Below are 25,287 nucleotides of genomic sequence, written 5' to 3' on the forward strand. Positions count from 1 at the left end.
GGCCATGGCAGCGGGCGAGCGGGCGGAGGAGCCGCTGGCCGAGCTCAGCCACTACCTGGTGGCGCGGCCCATCTACAGCGAGGCGGGCTTCCAGGAGGAGAACGAGCGGCGGCCGCCGCTGCCGCCCACGCTCCGCGAGCGGGCGCAGGCGGCCTGCAGGTGGGTGGCGGCGGCCGGCGGGCTCCCTCAGGCGCCGGGAGCGAGGGGCGCCGCGCCCGCGGGGAGCGGTGAGGAGCGGCGGCGGCGCCGGGGGCCGCGCTGTCCCGGCGCCGAGAAGCTCCGCCGGCCGCGGGGTGAAGTGGCCCCAAGAACGCCCGTCCGCCGGTGGAGCGCTCTGCGCTCCCTGCGCGTCGAAGCGCCTGGGCGCAGCTGCCCGCAGGGCGCTTCCTTCGGGAGACGGCGCTTCGGGCAGCCGTAGGCGGCCCACGCCTGTCCGGAGGACGCGACCGTGCCCACCCCGGCCCCTCGCAACGCGCCCACCCCAGCCCCTCGCAACGCGCCCACCCCAGCCCCTCGCAACGCGCCCACCCCTGCCCCTCGCAACGCGCCCACCCCAGCCCCTCGCAACGCGCCCACCCCAGCCCCTCGCAACGCACCCATCCCTGCCCCTCGCAACGCGTCGCCCCAGCTTTCCACTCGGGGTTGTCGGGGGCTTCCCGGTGGCAGCCCCGTGGGGCACGTTCATCGCTTGTTTTCTCGCAGATGTTCAAGAAAAAGGGCCTTCCAGGTTACCAAGTCCTTTCTGCCCATCCTGGAGTGGCTGCCCAACTACCGGGTGAAGGAGTGGCTCATCAGCGATGTCATCTCGGGGGTCAGCACCGGCCTCGTCGCCACCTTGCAAGGTAAATCCAGGCACGTCAGATCCTCTGTCCTCCGGGACATCTCTGTAAGGGAGCCGGCTGAACACAGGGATGTTATACATACTTGAATTACAAATCCGAGACCTGTTATTTAATACTAGATATTAGGTATTATTTTGCAATAAATAATTGATGGGTTTAATTTATTCCTTTTTTCTCCGCTTGGCTAGAAGATTTAAATTTCCTTTGATGTGTGTCCTGGTTTCAGCTTGGATAGAGTTAACTTTCTTCCTAGTAGCTGGCGTAGTGCTGTGTTTCGGATTTAGGATGAGAATAATGTTGATAACACGCTGATGCTTTAGTTGTTGCTAAGCAGTGCTGACACTAGTCAAGGACTTTTTCAGCTCCCCATGCTCTGCCAGGTGCACAAGAAACTGGGAAGGGGCACAGCCACGACATCTGTCCCAAACTGGCCAAAGGGCTATTCCATACCATGTGGCGTCATGCTCAGTATAGAAACTGGGGGGAGTTGGACGGGGAGCAGCGATCGCTGCTCAGGAACTGTCTGGGTGTCAGTCAGCAGGTGGTGAGCAATTGCATTGTGCATCACTTGCTTTGTATATTATTATTATTATTATTATTTTCCCTTCCTTTTCTGCCCTATTAAACCGTCTTTATCTCAACCCACAAATTTTACTTTTTTTTTTTCGATTCTCACCCCCATCCCACTGGGGAGGGGGAGAGTGAGTGAACGGCTGTTTGGTGTTTAGCTGCCTGCCGGGTTAAACCACAACAATGTGCTATCAAGATGTATTTCACTTTTTTCCCAAGCCTTTTACTCAAAGACTATTCATTTTGATAACTAAAATTTTAATTACGTTGTGATAAATCAGATAGGTCATGCAGTCTTATTTCTCTTTCTTGGTTATCTGAGCCCATAACTCTCCTGCAGCTGCCTACATATATCTAGTTATTGCCCCAAAATAATGCAACCTTGATATCTGCTTTCCTTTAAAATAATGGCAGAAATAAGCAGAAATTAATTAAAATAGGCTAGATAAGGAAGACTTAAAGAGCAGAACCATTCTGCCTGAGGCAGCTGATAAGGTCTACTTTCAAAGACAAGACTAGCTATAACCCTGACGTGATCCAGCATGTTAATTTCTTTCATTCACCTGAATAGTGTTCTTACACTATTTTCACAATTTTTCAGGACTGGAGGAGGTTAAGCTAGCTGTGTCAACCCCACATTTTCCTGCAGTGGAAATTGTTTGCACAAGGGGGTAAAGATTCACATTGGGAACAAAGAAAGCAGTTTACGCATTCCCAATTAGCCACAAGTATTCCCTACTGTCTGTTTCCTTGGAGCTTCTAGGAAGGCACAGACTGGCAGAAAAAAAGCATTACAAACTTCTGCCCCAGGCAGAGGGTGACCTGAGGAATAAGGAAGTGATTTGTTCACGGTCCCGCAGAGTCTGTGTCAGAGCTGGAAGATCTCTGCCGAGGGTAGTGCCACAGTTACAGGACTCCCCTGCCTTTTTAAAATGAACTGAGCTAGGTGGGCTTTTCATATGACTTGTAACAGCTATTATGCTCTTACTGTAACCCCCTAATTTATTTTTTTTACAGTGGGGCCCGATTTTCTCACAATTAGATTCCACTTGTAAAACTGCTTTCTGAAATACACTGTTTGGTCTCCTACCTATGTGTTAAAAAAAAAAACATTAGAAAAAAACAAATTAGAAATTAGTGCAAATCTAAATGTAGCTGTAATTTTAAAAAAATATACTAATTCTGAAATTCTAAATGATGTAACATGGGGAAAATTGGCCAAAATGTTTGCCAGAAAAGAGGCTTCTGGGATCCTGAGGTCCCTGAAGTCCCTAACTCCCAGCAACTGTGTGTGTTGCTTGCAGTCCTCCCACCGGTCACAACAGTGTGACCAGGACTTCAATTCTTTTGAACTCTGATAGGTTTTTGTGGTATCTTTGAAGGAGAATACTACACTCTGTAGTGGGAGCTAACCAGGATATGATGCTGAAGGTAACTTTTGTTTTTCATTGTTTGTTGGATTTGATGGCTTGCACAGGTGTACAAAGAAAGATGATGATAAGGATCAAAATTCTCAAATTTGTGTGATTTACTTTTGGTATTTAAGTTGATAAGCTGATACTGGAAAAAAAAGTGGCCTGATTTTTGGAAGGGCTGAAGATACTGAGGCATATTTGTAGTGCAAGAATTCAGAGTCTGTGCTTGAAATTTCTATCTATAACTAGAACACTTCACATATCCCTCTTTTCTCTCAAGGGGCAGACCATTCACTCTTGCAACAGTGTTCCCTCACTTAAACTTCACATCTGAGCCTATGTTCTGTGCTACCTATACAAATATAGGAACATCGCTCAGTACTTACTCATCCAACTACCAGTGTGGGATATACAATCATTTACAGTCATTGATACCCGACATATGTGCCTCCAACTGATTACAGACAAAACACACGCTAAATTGTATCTGGGTGAAAGGAGTAAATCTTTCTGAAAGTCTGTTCTAGAGAAGATAGTAGTTTGTTGAGAGATTTTATATCTGACATTTTGATGATCTATCATTTCAGGTTTGGCATATGCTTTGCTGGTTGCAGTTCCTGTTGGATATGGTCTCTATTCTGCCTTTTTTCCCATCCTGACATACTTTTTCCTGGGAACATCAAGGCACATCTCAGTTGGTAACTGCATGTGTTCAAGTGAATTATCTATTACAAAATGTTAATCCTTACTGTGAACATCCATATGTCATACAAGATAACTACTTTCTGAACCAAATTGGCTGTACTGAATATTAATATTGGTGGGTTTAGGGGACTTAAGGCTTATTTCTTCTCTGTACAGGCAATTGTGCATAATAGCTAACTTCAGTTGTGCCCCTGCATGCTTTTTGCTTGCATTTATGCTGAAGTTTAAATCTCGTCTTTGGCTACACACTGTGCACGAAATTACAAGATCAAGGCCTCAGTAGGCAGTATGAACAGACATTTTGTCTATCAGCTAAAGCTCAAGGTGGCTAAAACAGAGCTCTTAGTCTTCTCTACAAGCCTTCCTTGCTGCATCCTTTTTTGATCACTGTGGACAATATCATCTTCTTGCCTGTTGCGGAGACCCAGAACCTGTGTGTCCACTCCAGCCTCGCTGTAGGTCCTCACATCAAGGCTATGGGTAAACCTTGTTGATTCTTTCTGAATACTTTCTTTAAAATATGGGGTTTATTTCCTGTCAGTTCTCACATTTAAAAATCATGTTACAGCTTGTTCAATGAAGTTTCTTTTTCTTCGTCCTAACAAAATACAGTCTTTCCTTGTTCATATCTACTAAGAATAGATTGTTTTCCCCTCCCAAAGCTTTGGCATGATCCTACACTTTTTCATCAACTTTCTTTTTTGCTGCATCAAATACTTCTGTGTGTTCTCTCCATTTTGTTAGCCTCTTCCTACCCTACCTATCAGCTCACATTTGTTATCCAGGTCTGAGTTGTCACCTCTGCTTATGCTGACATTCCTACTTTCTAGATGATCAAATGCTCCTTTTTATGCTTTTTCCAATGCTCTTATTCATGACGTGTCCTCTAAGGTATCTGCAAAATTAACTTACCCTTCTTTAAGACATTTCGTGACATTTGCCTTTTCTGCATAATCTTAGTAAATAACTGCAACAAATACCATTACTTTTGGATTGTGTGTTGCTGACACAATGATCACTTACTCTCTCTGTATCTTGCCCAAAGTATAGTTTCAGTCATCTTCAGCCAATGTAATAGCACACTACTGCCAAAAGATGTGGTCCTACCCTTTAGTGCATGTTCCTGCCACCACCGTGGTGTTGGGATTCCTGACCGTGTAGCTATGTGGCAATCTGGATCAGCTGAAAGCTAACCATGACTAAAAAAATAAAATTAAATAAATGTTGCTTTCAGCTGGATCAGTGATCTGTTTTGTCTGTTTGTGGTGCTAATACAAGGGAGATGGTTGGAACATGTTGCCCCTTTTGGCCTTGGTACAGCCCTAAATTGGCTTAAGCAAAGCATGAAACTGCACCTGAATGTGCAACGTAAGTTTTTTAAGGAAGGAATTGTATCTTTGTGTCACGTTTGCAGTGCCTGTGGCTCCTGGCCCCCTAATACTACTAATGTACCCCAGTTGAAATATTAAATGGATTTTCTGATTTAGAGTTTGCTTGTCTAGTCTGATAAATGCTTCTTTTCAATGTATATTAAACGTTAGTGTGCTCTGTTTGTCATTACAGGTCCATTCCCTGTAGTCAGTTTGATGGTGGGATCTGTTGTATTGAGCATGGCCCCTGATGATAATTTTCTCATAGATGGCAGTAATGCTACAGGGACTAATGGTACTGGGACATTGATAGACACTGAATCCAGAGATGCACAGAGAGTACTGATTGCTAGTACCCTCACATTTCTGGTTGGAATTTTACAGGTAAAATAGTTGGCTTGAAGACACAAGGTTGACACTGCTTTAATTTTAATGGGAAAACATATGGCATGGAAATACCTACTAGGGCAGTAAGACATTTTCCTGTAGTAAAACACAAAAATGAAGGAAAGTCATCTCAAACACTGAAGAATTTTTGGGGGATTATTCTTACCCTGGGCAGAGTCTGTGGCAGCATGACTGGGAGTGCAGACATCAGAAGAATAGCCCTGTGATCGCAGACCAAGAGACCTGCATGAAACTAAGCGCTAATGGTGCATATCCTGGAGCATCCTTTCACACATTTCTTCATGTCTCCTTTATTTCCTTGGATGGCATGATATTAAGCTACACTAGACTGCAATGAGGGAAGATGGTCCTAAGGCTCTGTATCAACAAAGAGAAAAGAACAAAGCATAAGAAATCACCAAATAAAAGTGTACCTTTTTGTTGTTTAGCAAGCTGTTAATCTTCATTATTTTTCCAGGTAATATTTGGAGTCCTTCAGATTGGTTTCATTGTGAGGTACCTTGCAGATCCACTAGTTGGGGGATTCACAACTGCAGCTGCTTTTCAAGTGCTTGTGTCACAATTGAAAATAGTCCTAAATGTTTCAACTAAAAACTATAATGGTGTCCTTTCCATAATATATGTAAGTATGCCCTTCTAATCTGTTTTGGGTTTATGCCAGAATTTTTAGATAATTGTTTATCTTCTGCTTCCATTTCATACAGGAATTGTTCATATATATGGTGGTAAGTGTAGGGCATTCATTTAGTTCTCACTCTCACGAAGATCTGCAGCTGTTCATTTATAGCTGTGAGGCTCTAAGTAGCTGCTATGTTCCTGTCACAACTCCATTTGTTGATCTTAGAGAAAACGATCAAATGGAGAAATGTCTTGGCTGGATTACAGAAATACTGAATTCCTAGAGGTCTCGTATTACGGAATAGTCTCCTTCCCCAGGAAAATTATTGAGAGTTTTGTCACTGACTTCAGCATGAAACTATTCAGGTTCATAGTATTTTAGAACTTCCATAGCACTTCACATTAGAATAACAGATTTCTAACAGAGGCTGTTCTAGACAAAAAAATGTATTTACAGATTTTACATGCCAGTTCAGGCAACCAGACTAGCAAAAATACATTAGACATCTAGATTAGCAATAACAGGATGAATATAACTACAAACAGCACAGTAAAATTTAGAAAAAAAAAATCTGGTGGACTGTTTGAGGGGGAAAAAAAAAAAGTATTATGGGCCTTTTCAGAATTAAATGAAAACCTCTTCCCTCAGAACAAGGAAAATTAGATGAGACAAAGTACTATCTAATAGACCTTAGAGCAGACTTGGCAGGGTGATGGACTTGTTAATCCAGCAGGTTCTTCTATCTCTATTTTTTACATTTATTGAAGGGTGGCACATTTAGTAGAAAGTATTTTTGAAAAGGAATTACATGGTTCTTCCAGCTCCTGCAAGCCTGAGTGGAATGCTGACTTTTTAGGTTAAAGCTCAGAGTTTCTGTGTTCTTACAGGTGAGCCAAGTCAATGTGTTTGCAGATGTGTGTAGAGCAAAGAAATTGTGATTTCTGGCCTGCTCAACCAGTGACTTGCTGTGTCAGCTTCAGCAAGTTTTGGACTTGCTTCAGAAGTGGTGTTTAACAAACTGCAACACTAAGCACCCAACATTAGCAGAATCCACAACCCAAAGTTAGGAAGTCACTGTTCCCCTGTGCAGTGGGGCAGTGTGAGAGATGGTCAGTAAGAATGGGATCCATGGTAAGCCGTACAACAGGCAAGAAATGGCTTCAGTGACCCGAAGAAAGGCATCTGATTCAGTGTTTCAGGAAGGCTTCTTCTTTAGCTCAGAACACATAGCTGATTAAGCACTTAGATATTTTACTTCAAAACCAGAGTCTTTTCAGAATGGAAGTAGTGGTACTGCTGCTACAACCCTTCCCTTGCCTTTAAACTGACAGCTCAGTATTTGGGGAGCTAACCAGGATGCAAGAAGTCTGTTTCTAACCCCTTTTCTACCAGATTGTTCTGTTAAAGCTGCTTCAGTAGGCATGGAATAATTAAATTTTCTTGGAGGCGGGGGCAGCTGAGAATTACCTTGATGCCTAGGAGGAGGACAGAGGAGTATTTGTAGCTTTTCTGTAATCAGCCCTTCAGGTTTTCTCTGTACAGTTGTTTGCTATAAACAATAGGACCAAGCAAGGACACAGCAAGGGTAGAGAAGGGAGCTGCCTGTTGCAACCCAGTTGTAAGAGTCCTCCAGCTTGGGACTGAACTCTGCTGGGAGAGTTAATGTACCTTAAGGTGAGGTTTAGTGACTGCTTTTCTCAGGTGTAGGATTCTCCATAGCCTGGTAGGACCCACATGTTCATACTCATTCTCTGGATGTCAACAGTGCAAATAGGAAACATGTACTGGGCATGTAGTGAACCAGAGTTTTCCCCATCGGTCTAGCTGTCTTTTGAATAGAAAAATTAGCATCTCCCTTGCTATTCGGACAAAGTGAAGAAGCTATAGATCTTCCCTTCCTAGCTCCAAGAACAGGTGGAGGTAAAATACAGGTAGGGGTTTAGCTCTTCTTACTTAGTATTAGTTTCCTAAAATTAGGGAAGCAGAAGCCCCCTGTGTGGACAATTCCTGCAGTTATGCTTTTTCAGTTAAATTCACCATTAAATCCATTGACTGATTCTGTAGCACCTAGACAGTATGTTCTCCTCAGGCTCCTCCAGGCCTGAACAAAGTAGTAACTTGGCCTCCTCCAAAACCCCATGCATCTGGATCTTGTCACGAGTATTTTCACATCCTTCAGGTGGACATGGGCATGTTTTATGTTGTAATTTTTATTTTTCAGACTCTTATTGAAACGTTTGAAAAAATTGGTACCACCAACATTGCAGATCTTATTGCTGGACTCCTCACCATTTTTGTCTGCATGGTAGTTAAAGAAGTAAATGATCGGTTCAAACACAAGATACCTATACCTATACCAATAGAAGTTATTGTGGTAAGCAAAGGAGTATAACAAAACCTGATAACAGATAAAATAGATGGGGCTAGCTACAGGAAGACAAGAACCCTTTTTAAGTATTAAAACTGTTGTTTTATTTTATTACAGACAATAGTAGCCACTGGCATTTCATATGCTGCCGACTTGGAAAAAAAATACAATGCAGGCATTGTTAAGAGCATTCCAAGAGGGTGAGTGCCTTTGTTTTCTGGGAAATGGGTATTATTTTACTTGGCTAAAAATGGTAGTGGTAAGAGAAAAGTCATAAAAGAGATATTGAGAGCTGTAACCTGAGTTTAGAATTCAGAGCTGGAGATTTCCCGAGTTTTACTTCTGGCTCTATCAATTATGTCACCTAAATATGTTGCCTACCTTTCCTTTATCTGTAAAATGGGCTTAGGAATGTCTGCCTGATTCATGAAGTTCATCTGAGAATTAATTGATTCATGCTCATGAAGTGAATATAAGACTATGGAAAATGTAAAAAAAAAAATTAAAGGATTTTTAATAATGAAATTATGCATAAATTTAATTTCTGTAGACCTGAGTTATCCCACTGTGGTTTATATTCATGCCACTACTGTTATCCCAATCAATCTTGTCACTTCTGTAGTCATAGGAGGAAGGATGTTCAGGATTACACTGGTAGAGACTTTCACTTGAAAGATTCAGAGCACTTCACAGTAGTAACCTTCACATTCCATTTGGTATTCAGGGCTTGATTAATTAAAATTTGTGGAAACACAGTAGGGGATAAAATGTTTTTGAGATCTTCTGAAGAAGTATGTTAACAATAGTATGAAGTGTCATTAACATATTTATGTAATTCATCATACTGTTCAATACATCCTTTATTCAATGCTTCAAAAAATGTACTTTTTCACTTTGCTATCATAAGGCCAAATCTCAGTCATGCTGAGAACAATGGGAGCTTTGTTGCTAACTAATAGCATCAGGATTTGGGCTATGGTGAGCTAGATAAGCGTGTTCTGTATGTCAATGGGCTGTTTCCACCTTTTTATTAACTTGCAACATTACACTTCATATTATAAGCAACCAGTATGCCTCCACCTCAAACTCCTTGACAACTCTAGTAAGAACAGAATTTGATCAGACTTGATAACACTAATATATTTTCTAAATGCTAGATTTTTGCCTCCCGAGCCTCCAGATGTCAGCCTGTTTTCCCAGATGATAGCAGCCTCCTTTTCCATTGCTATTGTTGCTTATGCTATTGCCGTATCTGTGGGAAAAGTGTATGCAACCAAGTATGACTATGCTATTGATGGAAACCAGGTATGTATAACCAAAATAGTTTATAAACACAGTGAATTTAAGTTCTGTTTCATGTTGACTTATGTAGCCAAATGAAAGAAGCATCATTCATACACATTTTTCAGACTAAAGTTGAAGTCTGACAGGAGAAATTCTTTCAACTGTTGAAAAAAAATAGCTGAAATGGCCATATATTACCTGACAAATTTACCACGTAGAGATGAGCCAGATGTGCTCTATCTTCAGTATGGGCTTTTCATACTCATTAATTCCTTCTGTATTGCTTTAGTGACTGCAGTAGCTCTGAAAAGGTAATTAAAGCTAAGCACTGTATAGGGAAATTTTCTGGTGATGTTGAGTTGACATGGCCAGCTTTAGCAACCTGCTTTCCATTTTTACTTAGAAGGCATATTCTGAGGTGTGTTGCTAGGCGGGGAGGAAGACCATGTCAAGCTAAGAAGCTGCTCCAGACAGCTTTATTTAGGCTTAGTCTACATGCAGGATTTGAATCAGTTGAACTTTTCAGTTAAGGCATGATTTTATTCCTACAGAATAAATTACTGTACTTCTCAGCATGACACGAGTTACATCAATATAAATATACTTGTAACTGTATAGCTAAGTCCTGCAGCTTCACAAATGTAAATGCCTATCAGCATATGAACATACTTGAATAACTGTCTGCACCAAATGGCTGAATTGTTTTAACCATTGGTTTCTAAAGGCACATAGCTAGAATGTTCCATGACCTATGCATTGACAAGCTCTTAGAGAATTCCTGCAGTTATTCAGTGTCTTCACCAGGGGTTATGTGGCTTGCCCACAGGCATGGGAGAAAAATGTCAGAAAGCTTCCTTGTCTTGCATCTATGCTAATTTTGAATTTTATCCTTTGAACATATGAGAAAATACACTCACTACAATAAGTAGATAAGCTGAATACTTTGTTGAATGAGTCCTTCTTTATTTTAGTGCTAATGGATTACAGAAAGTTTGATTTTGGAAACACTGTTTTGCAGTATATAACAAAATTATACTCCTGAATATGCTGGTCACTTTACCATACACAAAGTTCATACCTGGTAACACTTTGATTTAAAGTTGCCTAAAATGCATTGATTTCCAGTTTAATAAATCTGAATTAATAATACAGATGCCTGGAAATGCTGTTTATGCTGTTCTTTTTTTGAATATGCTGTTCTTTCAGCACTATGTGCTTCAAAGATACTAACTAAATATTGTAGTAGTAGAATTACTGTCTGTAAAAGCAGAGCGCCTTCCTTTCAGTACTATGCTATGAATTTTACACATGCAGCCATGAATGATGGGCAAATAGTTTACTTGAACTGGAGAAGTTAAAATAACATCATAAAAGCAGGTAGTAGAATAATTTTGAAGGACAGATCAATACTATTATCTGCTAGTGTTTATTTTGTCTTCATAGATTCATAGATTATTAAGACCTAAGAACACTAGGAGCTATACTTCCAACATTTTTTTGCAGAGCACAGCTGTTACACAGGAATAGGCATGAATCATCTAGGTCTGTTTGTTAAAGTAAAGACTTTTAAATCCTGCTCTTGTAGTTGGAACTTAATGAAAAGCTTACAGGAAATTTCATTTTGGAGAAAAGAAGGGAGAGAGTCAAAATCAAATCTCAAATTCTATTTTTAAAAATTTGCAGTGAGCGAAAAGCTCTTGTGACTGTGTCAGCTTGGTGAAAACAATGTTTCTGTCAATTATATGGGGTTGCAGGCAGCTCCCAAATGCCTCATTTCCCAGCAGAGGAATGGCCCAGATCCCAGGACATAAAGCTCCCAGGGTCCTTGTCACTTGAGCAGAACAACCAGCATCGGTAGGTGCCAGCATCTGTGACCCTGGGGCAAATCTATGAGAATGCTGCCTGGGACTCAGCGTGAGTTCATTGGGATGTTCAAAGTGAAAAACTTCTGGCTCAACAAACTAGAAGTTTTCAGTGAAACCATGTTTTATTGCAAAGTTCCTGATTAGTTTACTAATAATACAATGCTTTGCATTAATTAAAGGCTTGTCTAAACTCAGACTGCTGTACTGATTAAAATTATTTGTTTAGCTGATGATACTTGGGAGTTAAATTTATACTAGTCCCATTTGTTGATGCAATTATACCAGTGTAATTGTTAGAAATGTCAGGTTTGATAACATTGATGGAAACAAGCTTTAAACATCTTTATACTAAGACGAGTATGTCCATGTTAGGGAGAGTATACCAACTTCATTGTATTGATTTCCAAACACAGGTAGTTACACTAGCACAAGGAGAATTTGTGTAAACATTTAACAGCTATTACTAATCCATACTCTTCTCAATATTATTGTGCTACCTTCTTCACAAACTACTGTAGAAGCTATTGTCATTCTCCATTGTAAAACTGTCTTCAGGCATTTGTATTTACAGCATCATCCAATTATCTTTCAGGAGTTTATCGCCTTTGGGTTCAGCAACATTTTTTCAGGTGCCTTTTCTTGTTTTGTTGCAACTACTGCTCTTTCACGGACCGCAGTCCAAGAAAGTACTGGTGGAAAGACTCAGGTAACGACCTCTTCTTACTAGTACTGTGCACGGGTAAATTTAATCTTACATAGGGCACAGCTTTCACAATGGGATGAAAATAGTCCTTAAATGATTGTGTTGCTGGCACATGAAAAGCCACGGGTATCTTAGCTAGCAGCGTGTGCTCTGGGAGTGAATCATTTTTGTAGCTCTGCCAGAAGAGGGCAATCAAGTTTTATAGCATGAGTTATATTAGGCGTCAAAAATCCTTCAAGCCTAATTCCCCAGAATTTCGTTCCCAATTAAGGGTCTGAGTTTGTCACAGCAGGAATTCAGGATGAGGGAGGAACTCCTCTCACAGCTGCCTATGAGGTATTTAAGCTCCCATGTGCTGGCCTGAGCTGCCCTGCCATTTGCCATTCATCATCTGCCCATGTGCCATCTTTCTCATGTTGAGCATGCTATTCTGTTTTACAGTACTACAGCTTTGCGCTTTTTAAAGTGGAGAACTACAGGTTATCCAGCAGCCCCTTTTATGGCTGACACAAACTCTGCTCCTTTCATCTGTCTATGCAATGTAACCCCTCCAAGAGCTACTACCTTGTGTGCAGTTGTTTACACTACCTGCTTAATTGAATTCCCTCTGTGTTAGCTGAAGTGTATAATGATTGCTCACATACGCCTAAACACAACGGCATTTTGGCAGGTCTCCTTGTTCCTAAAGAAATGTAATGTGCAACTACTTGTACATTTTTCTTTGTAATCCTAGAAACATAAGATAAAGTCTTAATAAGTTCATTTCCTACAAACACTTTGTTCTTCGCAGGTTGCTGGTATAATCTCAGCTGGGATTGTTTTGATTTCTATTGTTGCCCTGGGGAAGTTGCTAGAACCCTTGCAAAAGGTACTGTACTTGTCCTCTGCAGCACAGTCACCAGCACGAATCAGATCCACATGCTCAACTTTGATGGGCAGGATTAATAGCCCTGTTTAATCTACAGTGACTGATACCAGATGAGGCTCTGGTTTATAGTGTATAACATTGAGCACTATCTTAATATGCATCTTTGCTTCTGAATAACACTTTTTCATCATTTTTCTTCACAAGTCTGTGTTGGCAGCTGTAGTCATAGCTAACTTGAAAGGGATGTTCATGCAAGTGTTTGATGTTCCCCGTCTGTGGAGACAGAATAAAGTGGATGCTGTAAGTAACCTAATTTTTTCTTTTCTCCTGAATGTTTTTGTCTGATTTTTCTTTTTGCCTTTTAATGCCATCCAAGTTTCTACCACATAAACAGAATTTTGTACAATTAACATCAGAAAACTTGTACATGTGTCCTCAAAATGCACGTGCCATGAGGTCAGTTAAAAATTCCCCAGTTTAGAGTTTTACATAGTATTCTGCTTATTTTCTTTATTCCCTATACCCCACAGTAAGGGTGCCAGTCAGGGTATTCCCATGCAGTGATGACTGCTTCATAGCAATTATCATAGCTTATGGCAATCTTGTGTTGAGATGGCTTAAAAATCAGAATAAAGATGGCCTGTCAACACCTTTACCCTTCTGCTTTTATCTTTTGCACAGTTTAAATGGGTCAAAAAAGCTGACCTTCTCTTAATTCATGCACATATATTTATGTTGTTACCACATTTGCCTGGATAATCTCAGGTAGCCCTCAGAAAATGTTTTCTTGTTGTAGCAAGACTAAGCCAAGCTAGAATGTGGATTCATTTGGCATGCTAAGGGATATGTGAACAGGCTTTTCTTATGAACCACTATAACCATATCTCAGGGTACTTGCCCACATCTCCCACTGTGTTTTCTGTGGAACAGACCTTCAGCGTGGTTGTTAGGGCATGAAAAGATTGCATGGAAAGTATTTCCTCCATGCAGTCCTTACTATGTTTAGACTTTACAGCGTGTGTCAATGGGCAGTACCTGCCTTAGGTAGATCTGAAATTTTTAGTCAATCATTTACTAGTCCTCTTTATAGGTAAAAGATCCCACTAACTTCAGTGAGAAGTGCAGGCACTCAGCTTTTTGTATGATTTGGTTCACTGGGTGTTCTGCCTGGGCAGTGACATAGAGAGGAACTGAGGAGCCCACTTCAGCTGTTCTGCCTGAATATTCAGTGGAGGCTTTAGAGAGTGCCATCAACCTGTTAATATGAAATACCTCTCTTTGGAACAGTTCTGATTCTTTGATATCGCTGGGGAGCCCCCTTCCCTCTCTATATGTCTGCAGGTGGGCATCTTACAGTATTTTACATCTTGGGAAAATAAATTCTTTTCCATTTCTAAAGAAAGATTAACAAAGACTGCCACCATCAGAAATGAGAAAATGCAATGGTTAACTGCATCCCCTTTAATTTCACCAAAGTAACGGGATCCTTGAAAAATGTTGTTATGTTAAAAAACTTACTTCCTAAAAAGCTAACTATGCCTAATAAGATAGTGATGGATAGAAGCAGCTTGGAGGAAGAGGAAGACTTTTGTATGGAAAACGGCTAATTGCCAGTATGCTATGATCATCTCCAAAGTTAAATTCTCCTGCTACTCGTATTGTCTGGTCTAGTGATTCTTAAGCGTGACCAGGAGTTATATGTTATAATTAAGAGACTTTACATTTGTTATTTCCTCTCCAGATGATCTGGGTTTTCACATGTGTAGCATCCATCATTCTGGGACTTGATTTGGGATTACTTGCTGGCCTTTTGTTTGGATTGCTGACAGTTGTGCTTAGAGTTCAGTTGTAAGTAACACAGGATCAGAAATAATTGTTAGTGTTATACCATGAAAAAGGAAGGCAATATGCTGAAAAGCAAGATGATTTGTGGCAGAAAATCTGCTTGGGTTTACAAAAATTCTGAAATGGAAAAAATCTGTTCTTTAGAGCAAAACACTGTGTGCTATCATTTAATTACACTGATAAAAGAGAAGCTGCATTATTTTATCAGTATTTATTCTATATCATGTTGGGTACTCCGGTGGTACTTAGCCATATATTATTCATCATAGAATCATCACAGAATCATAGAATGCTTTGGGTTGGAAGGGACCTTCAGAGGTCACCCAGCCCAACCCCCCCTGCAGTGAGCAGGGACAGCTTTAACCACATCAGGTGGCTCAGAGCCCTATCCAACCTGGCCTGGAATGTTTCCAGGAACGGGGCATCTACCACCTCTCTGGGCAACCTGTGCCAGTGTCTCACCACCCTCATCATAAAAAATTTCTTCCTTATGTCCAATCTAAATCTACCCTCTTTCAGATTAAAACCATTAGCCCTTGTCCTATTGCAACAGGCCCTGCTAATGTCCCCATTCTTCCTATAAGGCCCCCTTTAAGTATTGAAAGGCCGCAATAAGGTCTCCCCAGAGCCTTCTCTTCTCCAGGCTGAACAACCCAAACTCTCTCGGCCTGTCCTCATAGGAGAGGTGTTCCAGCCCTCTGACTATTTTTGCGGCCCTCCTCTGGACCCGCTCCAACAGGTCCATGTCTTTCCTGTGCTGAGGACTCCAGAGCTGGACGCAGTACTCCAGCAGTACTTTATGTACCCACATAGCTGAGTTCTGGAAAGGGATAGGAACATTGCAGATCAAATATAAAAAGATGTATTAATGGCTTCTGTAATTGATCATTATAGTAACTCTTAGCATGTAATACTACTACAGTATGTTTTGCACATGCCAATAACTTTTTCACTTATTGCTTATACAAGACTGAGTGTATGCCTGTGAATGCAATACCAAAGAATAGTTGCACTGTCGGCAAATGCATAAAAATAAAGCCTTGCAAAAGTTGTTACAGAATAGTAGATTATAAAAAATGGAATTTGAAGAGCTTCAAAAAACATACCCAAATTCAATTCAGATTTGTAAAATCAAAATATAAAAGGGAGGTGAGGCTTTACGAACTTCAAAACAATTTGCTTCAAATGTTAAAAATATATCTGGAGACTGCAAAATATTTTGGTTTTGTTATTGGCTGAAATAAAAATTAAAAGGGTTGGACAAAAAATTTTAAGTATTCTGAAAAGAATGTAAATGTATTGTTTCAGTGGATTTGAAACGAAAAAAGTGATCAATTTTTTTCAGTCAAAAAATTGTTTTTTCATTCAAACCAAACTAATTTCCTTTTAAAACATTTTTCTGATTTGGGAAACAAATGGAACAAGTTATTCATTCAGCTCTACATAAAAATGGTGCAGCAAGTCGGCTGAAACAAAGTACCTTGTCTTTAAAAGGACTATTCACTACAAATTGAAAAAGACCCTTGCACAGTGACACAAAACAAAGATACAGTGCTTTTCCAGTGAGGCTATTAGTTTGGCAGAAGAGAGCAGGCAAGAGTCTATGACAGTTTGTATGCAGCAATCCGTTCAATTCTGTGAATGCCTAAGTATGATCTTTACCTTCACTGTCTTTTCTTTTTGTTTCTGTTAGTCCTTCATGGGGTGGCTTTGGAAACATTCCTGGCACAGACATCTACAAGAAGGTCAAGGACTACAAAAATGTAAGTCATGGCTGAGTTGTTTCCCTTCAGTCTAGAAGCCAGTGTAAGACAAAGTTGTGCCCTGTATATTGTGCACAACTTGCATTTGGAAATGGAGTGCTCAGAGATAACAAGTTTCAGCATTAAATTCCTCATCTTGATCCAGATAGTTGATCCATATTGCATGCTGGGGCTGTAAGCTTCTAAAAACCAAATCACCTGAATTATCAGCAAAGATACGCCATTTTTTTGTGAATTAGATATGTAGTTGTACTGTTGAAACAGTTAAACTGCTTCTTATTAGCCAAAATACGGTTGTTACTGCTTAACCTTATATTCTTTGGCAACAGGTTATAGAACCAGAAGGTGTGAAGATTCTCAAGTTTTCAAGTCCAATTTTTTATGCTAACATCGATGGACTGAAAAGCAGCCTCAAATCCACAGTAAGTGATATGTGATGGTTTTAGATGCTTCTTAACTGTCTTTGAGATTTCCTCAGAATTATATCTAGGTAAAATTAAATAATTTTGATGTCTTGATCCTTTTTCTGTAGGTGGGATTTGATGCAGTCAAGGTATATAATAAGAGACTCAAAGCGCTGAGGAAGATACAAAAGCTAATCAAGAAGGGGAAATTAAAGGCTACTAAGGTAAACCAAATCTTTTTCTTTCTATTTTTTCCTCAAAGCGTTACTGTTAGAACTTATTACTTTAGCCTTAATTACGAGTTTCTCTGTACTCATCTTTAAAATAAAGATGGAAAGGTGTGACTTATTACAACAGTAGGAAGTCTGGGACCTACAGGAGACTTAGCAGAGCAGTACACCTATTGCCAAAGACCCCACAGATTCAGGCAGCTGTGACAGTCATAGTGTCAACAGGGGAAGCAAGAGATTCCCTGATCTTACTTCTACCCCTCACCAGCTCACATTGTCTCTGTGCAGTAAAAGTGCTGTCTCTTTCATGTGTACATGCTCTATCATCCAGCTTCCTATGCACAGGTGAGCTGTATCAGTTGGCTGGCAGACACAGCCTTCCACACCCTCAGCAGCATATGTTCCTCTGAGTATGGAATGTACATTTCAATAATTAAAGGCTTACATTTAATTGGACAGGTACAGGCAACCTATTAGATCTCCAGAGCTGGAAGTTAGAAATGGGTTTCCTGTTGTCATTGCTCTCAGTGCAGGATGCAGTATTTCCAGTATATATTACAATTTATGATGGAATTAATTAAATGCTCAGTTATGTGACATTCCACCTTTTGACCTAGTTATTTTACCATGTTATCATATATAGTAAATCTAATTCAAAGCTGAAAATACTGGTCTTAAATATCTCCTAGAAATAAAGCTACTGAGGGAAGGAGTAGCTCTGAGGTATTTATTTTTCTGGATAGTGGCCTTTTTGCAGGAAGATGCTCTATTAACAAAGAAAAAAAAAAGAGGAAAGGAAATACACTGCACAGAGGAGGAGGTAATTATGTGCTCTGTCTTGTTTTTCTTTAAATTCTTGGATGCAGTATTGTCACCCAATAAGGGGACAGACAGGTTCTTTTAGGGATCTTTGGCAGAATGGTGATGGCACTAAATTGTAATTACAATTAAAGCTTTATTTTTCTTAACAGGATTTTGATTACTATAACACAGAATTTATAATTAGAATGGCACAGGATTTCTACAAACAGAATCAATGTAGTACAATTTATAAGTAGTATAATACAGAATTTATAATACAACTTAACTTATAGTTTCCTAGACCCTAACTTAACTTATGTTTTCCAATCACCTGGACCCTCTGCAGATCGGGTCAGATCTTAATACGTGGTTTGATGTATCAATATAACAATCATAATCTAGACTCAAAAATGATATAAAAGAAGAGGAGTCACTCATGCAGTCCTTGGAGGAAGCCAATGACAGTAGAGGCGTCCCTGGCCACCGGGGTGGTCAGTGCTCTCACTGTCCAGCAGCAGTTCCAGTCCGAATTCCCCACTTAGGACTTGTGACTGCTTGATTTTATGGACAGTGCTCAGTACGTTGTTACGCTTCCCTGTTCTGTGATGGGGTCATCAACACCACCTGGTTGTCTGGGTGCCTGGCAAGGAAGGGAGTAATCAGCCTGGTGCCCAAGAATCTTGAGGCTGGTAGGGAGGGTAAGAAGAAATCTGTTTGGTTTGTGTACTTGGTTCACAGGACCTTCAAGGCCTAAGAATGAGGGGAAGGGGAACAAATATGTGACCTGCTGGTCACAGAGAATGGGAGCTTGCCTTACAAAATGGTGTTAAGTTATGCTAACCACACTACCAGCAGTCAGGAGCAGGGGGCACTGGTCACAAGTATCGGTCCTTGTTCATTCCTGAAACAGAAGTGTTCACAGGGAACTATTTTCTCTAACTCCAAAACTTTCTCCATGATTAAGTGCTGTATTCCACATATTATCTGCACATTAGAATGGCATCATCAGTGAGCCTGGTATTAATAACGAAGCTTTTGAGACTGATGAGGAACCTGAAGACAATGAAGATCTTCGCGTTCCCACCAAAGAAGTAGAGATCCAGGTGGACTGGAATTCAGAACTCCCAGTCAAAGTAAATATCCCCAAGGTCCCCATCCACAGTCTTATTCTTGATTTTGGAGCAGTAACCTTCTTGGATATTGTAGCTGTGAGATCAATAAAAACGGTAAGGGCATTTTTTTCTGGTGTTCCATGAAAATGAAACTACTCAGTAGTATGTAAATCAGAGCTGTTAGCTGAAGTTAATTTCTGAGTTTTTAAAAGTCTGTTGTTGAAAAATACCTTCAAAACCTATGCAGCAAGAGGTAGAATATTGGGGTGTGCATATTTTAGGTGGAAAAAAAGTAAAAAAAAAGCATTAAAAGAACAATATGAAGGTTGCATGGTCAAGTACTCTAAAATTAGAACTCCAAATGTGGTCTCCTTGTATGCATATGTTATGAAGTATTTTAGTTATATATTTTCTTTCCACATGCCTCCTGCTTTAATCTGGGCACAGGATGATGCTCACTCAACACAGAGGTAGTAAAAGTTTTGTCTTACCGTCACGTCAGTCTTTAGCCACAAGATTTATTTATTCATTCCATATTATTTAAATTATAAAGGAAGGAAGAATGATTCATTTCTTTATAGTGTTTTCTGTGGCTAGTATCAGAGCACTTCATCAACATTGATTAATTCATCTTCAAACATCACACTGTGTAATAAGGAGGTAATGCTCCTAGTTTAGGGAGAGGGAAATGAGGTGAAGAGATTAAGACCAAGTATTTCCATTATTTTTTGGTGCCCAGTTACAAGTGTGTAGGCTTAGACTGTTCAGTCTTTAGTCTTTTATGATATTTCGTATGTTCAGATGGCTGCTTTCTCTAACTTTATTTTGCAGTTGTGACAGCTTAGCCTATCTATAAACCAGATCTTAGATTACCAAGACTCTAGTTTGTCAGTGAACAGAAGGGGATGGAATTAGCAATCACCCCTGAAAACACTGTTCTAAGAGACTTGCCTGCCACCGGGGAGCCAGGGGTAGAATCCAGTCTCCCACCTTTTAACTAACTGAAATACAAGAATGCTGTGTACCTGGCTTCAGCCTTCTGCCTAGTTTCGATTCAGTTCTGGGAGACAAAAGAGATATGGGGTCCACAGACATGTCTTTTTCCATATACAGCTTTTTCATCCAAGAACAGGTCCATCTGGTGCACTGCATGAGGGAAAAATCTGTGTAAAAAAATTTGCATGTGCCAATGAAAGATTGTATTGTATCACATATACATGGGGAGAAATAAATGTGTTTCTCACTTGAAAAGACATGATCACTCATATTATGAGTACAGAGTGAGAAACTTAATAGGCAGCAATGTATGTATGTGTAAAATTGATAGCTCCATTACATAGTCGAAGATAGGCCACTTCAGCAACCAGATACTTAACTACTGGATCTTTAAGTATAGCAAAGTATAGCAGTTCCTTATTTATGATGAATAAGCAAAACATACAATTTGGAATGAAAACACTCAGAAGCAAATGAAGTGTGTGTGTGTGTGCCTATAAGTACATATATAGACATATATACATCTATGTATTTTCTCCTTACAGACTATTTATTTATGTCCTTGTTACAAACTTTTTTTTTTTTTAGATAATTAGAGAGTTTGAGAGAATTGACGTGAGAGTATACTTTGCTTCGTATCAAGGTAAACATCCAAATATTTCTACTACCACTCATGCAAAGAATAAAATGAAGATGAGAAGGGATGAGATAGGATCTCTAGATGTGTCTGTGGGAGCATTTGTTCTAATAAAAATGTGAATTATCACACTGATAAACATGGTGGGCTGCGGTGGGACACAAAGAATGGTGGCGTTTAAAGGAAATATGGAAAGTCAGAGTCAAGACAAAGCTATGACTGACTGATTGATTTGGCTGTATGTTTGATTTCTGATAGTTGTAACCATGTATTTTGACCTTTTTTTCTTAAATTCTAAATTTTCTTCAAATTCTATTAACCTGATATGGCTTTCTTTTATTCAGACAACCTTATATCTCAACTGGAACGGAGTGACTTCTTTGATGATATTGTCAGAAAAGACACATTCTTCTTGACTGTCCATGATGCTGTGCTCTACATAAGGAATCAAATGACATACAGTGACAACCAGGATCCCATATTTGAGAAGGTAAGGATATCTAGTAGTACATTTCCTTTCCTTCTATCATCTAGCATTCATTCTTGCAATTTCCGTTACAGTATGGCGCATTTGAAAACTAGACATAGAGCTGTAGTACAAATAAAGTGAGAGTCTAGTAAATTGGACAGCTTCTGTAGTACATGAATATTTTGCTAGATCAAAGGGAATTTCTGTTGAGCCCAGGATCTTGTTAGTGAAGAGAACATGAGAAACAGGACATATGGAGAACATTTCATCCTAAGACACATTTTCTAGTTTCTGACAACTGGCAGCTTAAGAGCTTCCTCAGCTGGAGGTTGCATTTGGACCATTATATTTAATCGTCACAGATGGAGTTTTCTTCAATGTGTCTGTCATACTCCTTTTGGAACCCCTTTACACATTTTAGCTTGACACTATCCTGTGGAGACGCATTCTGTAATTTTAAATGTGTTATATGACAAATATTTCCCATTTGTTGTAAACCTGCTGGATTTCTGGATTGCTAGTTGCAATGAGTAATCATTCCCTGCTCCCTTTCCCAACACTATTAATAATTTCACACACCTCTGATCAAAGCTGAAGAGTCCCATTCTTCCCGGTGTGAGTGTGCATGGAAGCTGTTCCATGCTAGTGCTCATTCCTACTGCCCTTCTCTGTGCATTTCCTCATCGTATTCTGTGGGTTTTGAGATAACCAGAACACTGTACTGTTTAAAGATGTGGGCCCACATTAGGAATATGGCCTTATAATGTTCTCCTGTCTTTCCACCACAATTCCTTCACTAGCAATCACTATTACAGTATTATGAATAAATAGTAATTAAAATTAATCTTACTGATAACTAACTAGGATGGGACCCTTATTTTTTGTAATTTTTGCATATTACTGTCTTATAGTAGAGATTAACATTTTGACAAAGCTATACAGCAGTTTAGAGATGGATTCTGCTTTAATTATTTTTACAAAGCCATAAGTAGTCATATGAGGAGAGGCAGGACCAAAAGCTTTTCAACATTTAAGTTCCCCTCAGCTGAACTAGATCAACAGCTTTGTCAAGGAACAGTAAACAACAGTCTTGTAAGTTGTGGAAGTTATCTTAAGGTACTTCAGAGTAATAAATCAATTTCAATGATATGGACAACAGGTAACTCATGCTTCTTAATTTCTTTCTGCCAAGATTTCACTCATGCAGGAGTCTAAAGAACCCATAGAATTCACAGAAACAAGCCGGCCTGATGATGAACTTGATGTTCAGGAAGAGGTACGCACTTTAGAACTGAATGTGTCTATTACTTATAGAATACTGCTGGCTTTATTCCTTTGCCTGTAGCATTGAGTCATGCTGTGAGAGTATGGTGGATGAACTGAACAATTTCCTCCTCCGTAAATAAATACCCTCCCTGGGTACCTGAATGTCTGTGCTTAGTGGAGGAAGTCAAGTTTTTCTTGAGATGTAGTAGATTATATGTGCACAGGCATCTCCGTATCTCTTGCTTTAGGACTACTTTTGCCTTATACAGGATTATAAATAGATCTGAGCACGGGTTAGGTGCCTAGAAGACTTGGTAAGGCTTGAGGCACCTGATTCCAAAATTATAGAATCATAGAATTGTTTAAGTTGGAAAAGACCTTTAAGATCATCCAGTCCAACCATTAACCTAACATTACCAAGTCCACCACTAAACCAGTAAAGGGTAGAGTAATAATTTCATGTTTCCTGGCTTGGTGGCTGGATTATTTTTTAATGAAAGTAAAAACTAGGAATCATTAAGGTTGGAAAGGATCTCTAAGGTCATCAGTCCAACCATCAACCCAACACCCCCATGCCCACTAAACCATGTCCCGAAGTGCCACATCTACCCGTTTTTTGAACACTTCCAGGGATGGTGACTCCACCACCTCTCTGGGCAGCCTGTTCCAATGCTTGACCACTCTTTCAGTAAAGAAAATTTTCCTAATATCCAATCTAAACCTCCCCTGACATCCTTTTGACACAGCAGACACCTTCTTGCACAATCTGAACATTTTACAGGAAGCTGCAGCAAAGCAGTGTACTGAACATAACTAACACGCAACAACACAAGTCCATTAAAGCAATACCATGGTATTTTGTATTTACAGAATACTGCCAGAAAATAAAGTAGCACTTACTGCTAAAATAACAGTGCAGCACACAGGCCACTTATTCAGAAAATAGGAGATGGGGCTAAATGCCCTTTTATAGCCTGAGATGGATTAAACTAGTGATGCATCAATACCTTGGAAGCATTGCAACACTCCACATAGGTAAAGACATGATTATTGTGTGTCCCTCCTATTATGCTACTGTGGTACCAGTCAGAACTGCATTCTTAATTCCCAGTGTAAAATGGAGTAGTGCCCTGTGCTTGGCCTCCCTGCTCCAGCAGCAGGAATGGAAAGGGGCTGGAGGCATGCTGTGACCCTGCTCTCTGGCATGCTCTAGCAAAATCATGCGTGGGATGTAGCGGTCCCTGGAGGCAAGTAGGTAAGAGGAGGTTGTGGCTGCGTAGAGGTTCTCAGCATCACCCTGCATTGCAGTTTCTGCCACAGCATGAAGTCCCATAGGAAAAGGTAAGGTCAGCTTGGAGGGCAGATTGGTGAGAGGAGAAACTGAGACCCTAAGCAAAAGCCTCTCAAACTTCATCAGGGCTTGGTAAGTAGATTGTGATACTTGGTACTCCTGATTCACCCCCTCCTTTTTTGGTTGGTATGAATACTGGAAGAGACCCAAATATTATTCTTTATCACTAAAATGGCGAGAAGCACTTTCCACTCCTCTGTAAGTCACAGTGCAGAAAGGAATGAAGGATTTAAAAAGTTAGAAAGACACCATGATTCTGTAACAGAAGCATTTGGGAATGGCAGGCCAGAAAGACTTGAATTCTGATGTCTATTCATGGGATTGCTTAGATATTTGTATTATTGCCATTAAATAAGAAAAGAAGCCAGACACAAAACTACCAATCTGAGGTCAGAGAGTGTTCTGAGAGCTTTCTGTCCTCCACCTCTATAGCCACATTTTGAAGGTGAGAGCTAGTAACCTTCAGACCTGCAGCTTCCTGACTGAATTGTCCAATGCAGACACAGGTCAGAGGGCAGCTGCCTCAGTTACTTTCTCTGCACTTTCACTGAGGCCAGGTTGAACTTGGTAGTTTTTAGTTAACACATACACAAACATTTTATTTTCCTAAGTGGTGTGTACTCAGAACTAACCATGGCCTGTTTCTTTCCACCTTTTGAAAACCATTTCACTAGGCTATGCGCAGACTTGCTTCATGAAGATGGACTGCTGGTACTGTCTTACCTGTGAACTCACAGCAATATTTATGCACCGGTACTATATAAGCATTTTCTACAATGAAACCAATCTTTGCACTTGAAGAAAACCCTGATTGTTTGAATGATACAGATCTCTAGAAATCTCCAAATTTTAGCTAACGTTATCCCAGAAATATTCTGGACCTTGATTCATCAAGCACTTTTCGGTATGGTATTTTGATAAAAATCAGAAGACTGTTACGAAAGATGTACTGTTTTGGGACGAGTCAGGCAGAAGGTGCATTACCCTGCTTTAGCAGTGTGTACAGGCTGAAAGCTGCCTTGTGCTCTGCCCAGGAGAGTTGAAGAGACCAAAATCTTTGGATGGCAGACCTTTTGTTCTGTATTTGCACAATGCCTAGCGAGAGGGCAGGAGTTCTAGCTGGCCAAGGCTTTGCAATTCTAGAACATTAGTGCGAGCATACATGCTGACCAGTCTTGAAAAATGTATTGTGATAATTTTTTCCAAGCAATTCCTTTAATTGCTGGAGGTTGTTAGATAACTGAAACAGTTGACAGGTGAAACAGTCACATGAGCAGAAAAGGGCACTGAACTACTATAAAACTTAATATAGGATAAGTTTCAATAGAAAAAACCCTTGGATATGGGTTCATTAGTTCTGTATTAATCCCATTGTAGCAAATCATGCACTACTATT

At 40.2% G+C, this 25,287-nt stretch overlaps 1 protein-coding gene across 1 annotated transcript; it reads left to right on the forward strand.

The window, feature by feature from the left end:
- The first annotated feature begins 4 nt into the window (after positions 1–4).
- SLC26A4 (solute carrier family 26 member 4) lies at positions 5–24,589 on the forward strand. Its single transcript, XM_075706293.1, has 20 exons — positions 5–159; positions 703–842; positions 3,415–3,525; positions 5,096–5,286; positions 5,768–5,932; positions 8,151–8,303; positions 8,415–8,497; positions 9,455–9,602; positions 12,039–12,152; positions 12,940–13,017; positions 13,222–13,317; positions 14,759–14,865; positions 16,556–16,625; positions 16,955–17,047; positions 17,158–17,253; positions 19,056–19,286; positions 20,757–20,811; positions 21,150–21,295; positions 22,467–22,550; positions 24,566–24,589. Exons 1-20 carry the CDS (start codon positions 5–7, stop codon positions 24,587–24,589), a joined length of 2,340 nt encoding a protein of 779 aa, XP_075562408.1.
- The last annotated feature ends 698 nt before the right edge of the window (positions 24,590–25,287 follow it).

Source organism: Pelecanus crispus, chromosome 1 (genome assembly GCF_030463565.1).
Source record: "Pelecanus crispus isolate bPelCri1 chromosome 1, bPelCri1.pri, whole genome shotgun sequence".
Classification (NCBI taxonomy): Eukaryota; Metazoa; Chordata; class Aves; order Pelecaniformes; family Pelecanidae; genus Pelecanus; species Pelecanus crispus.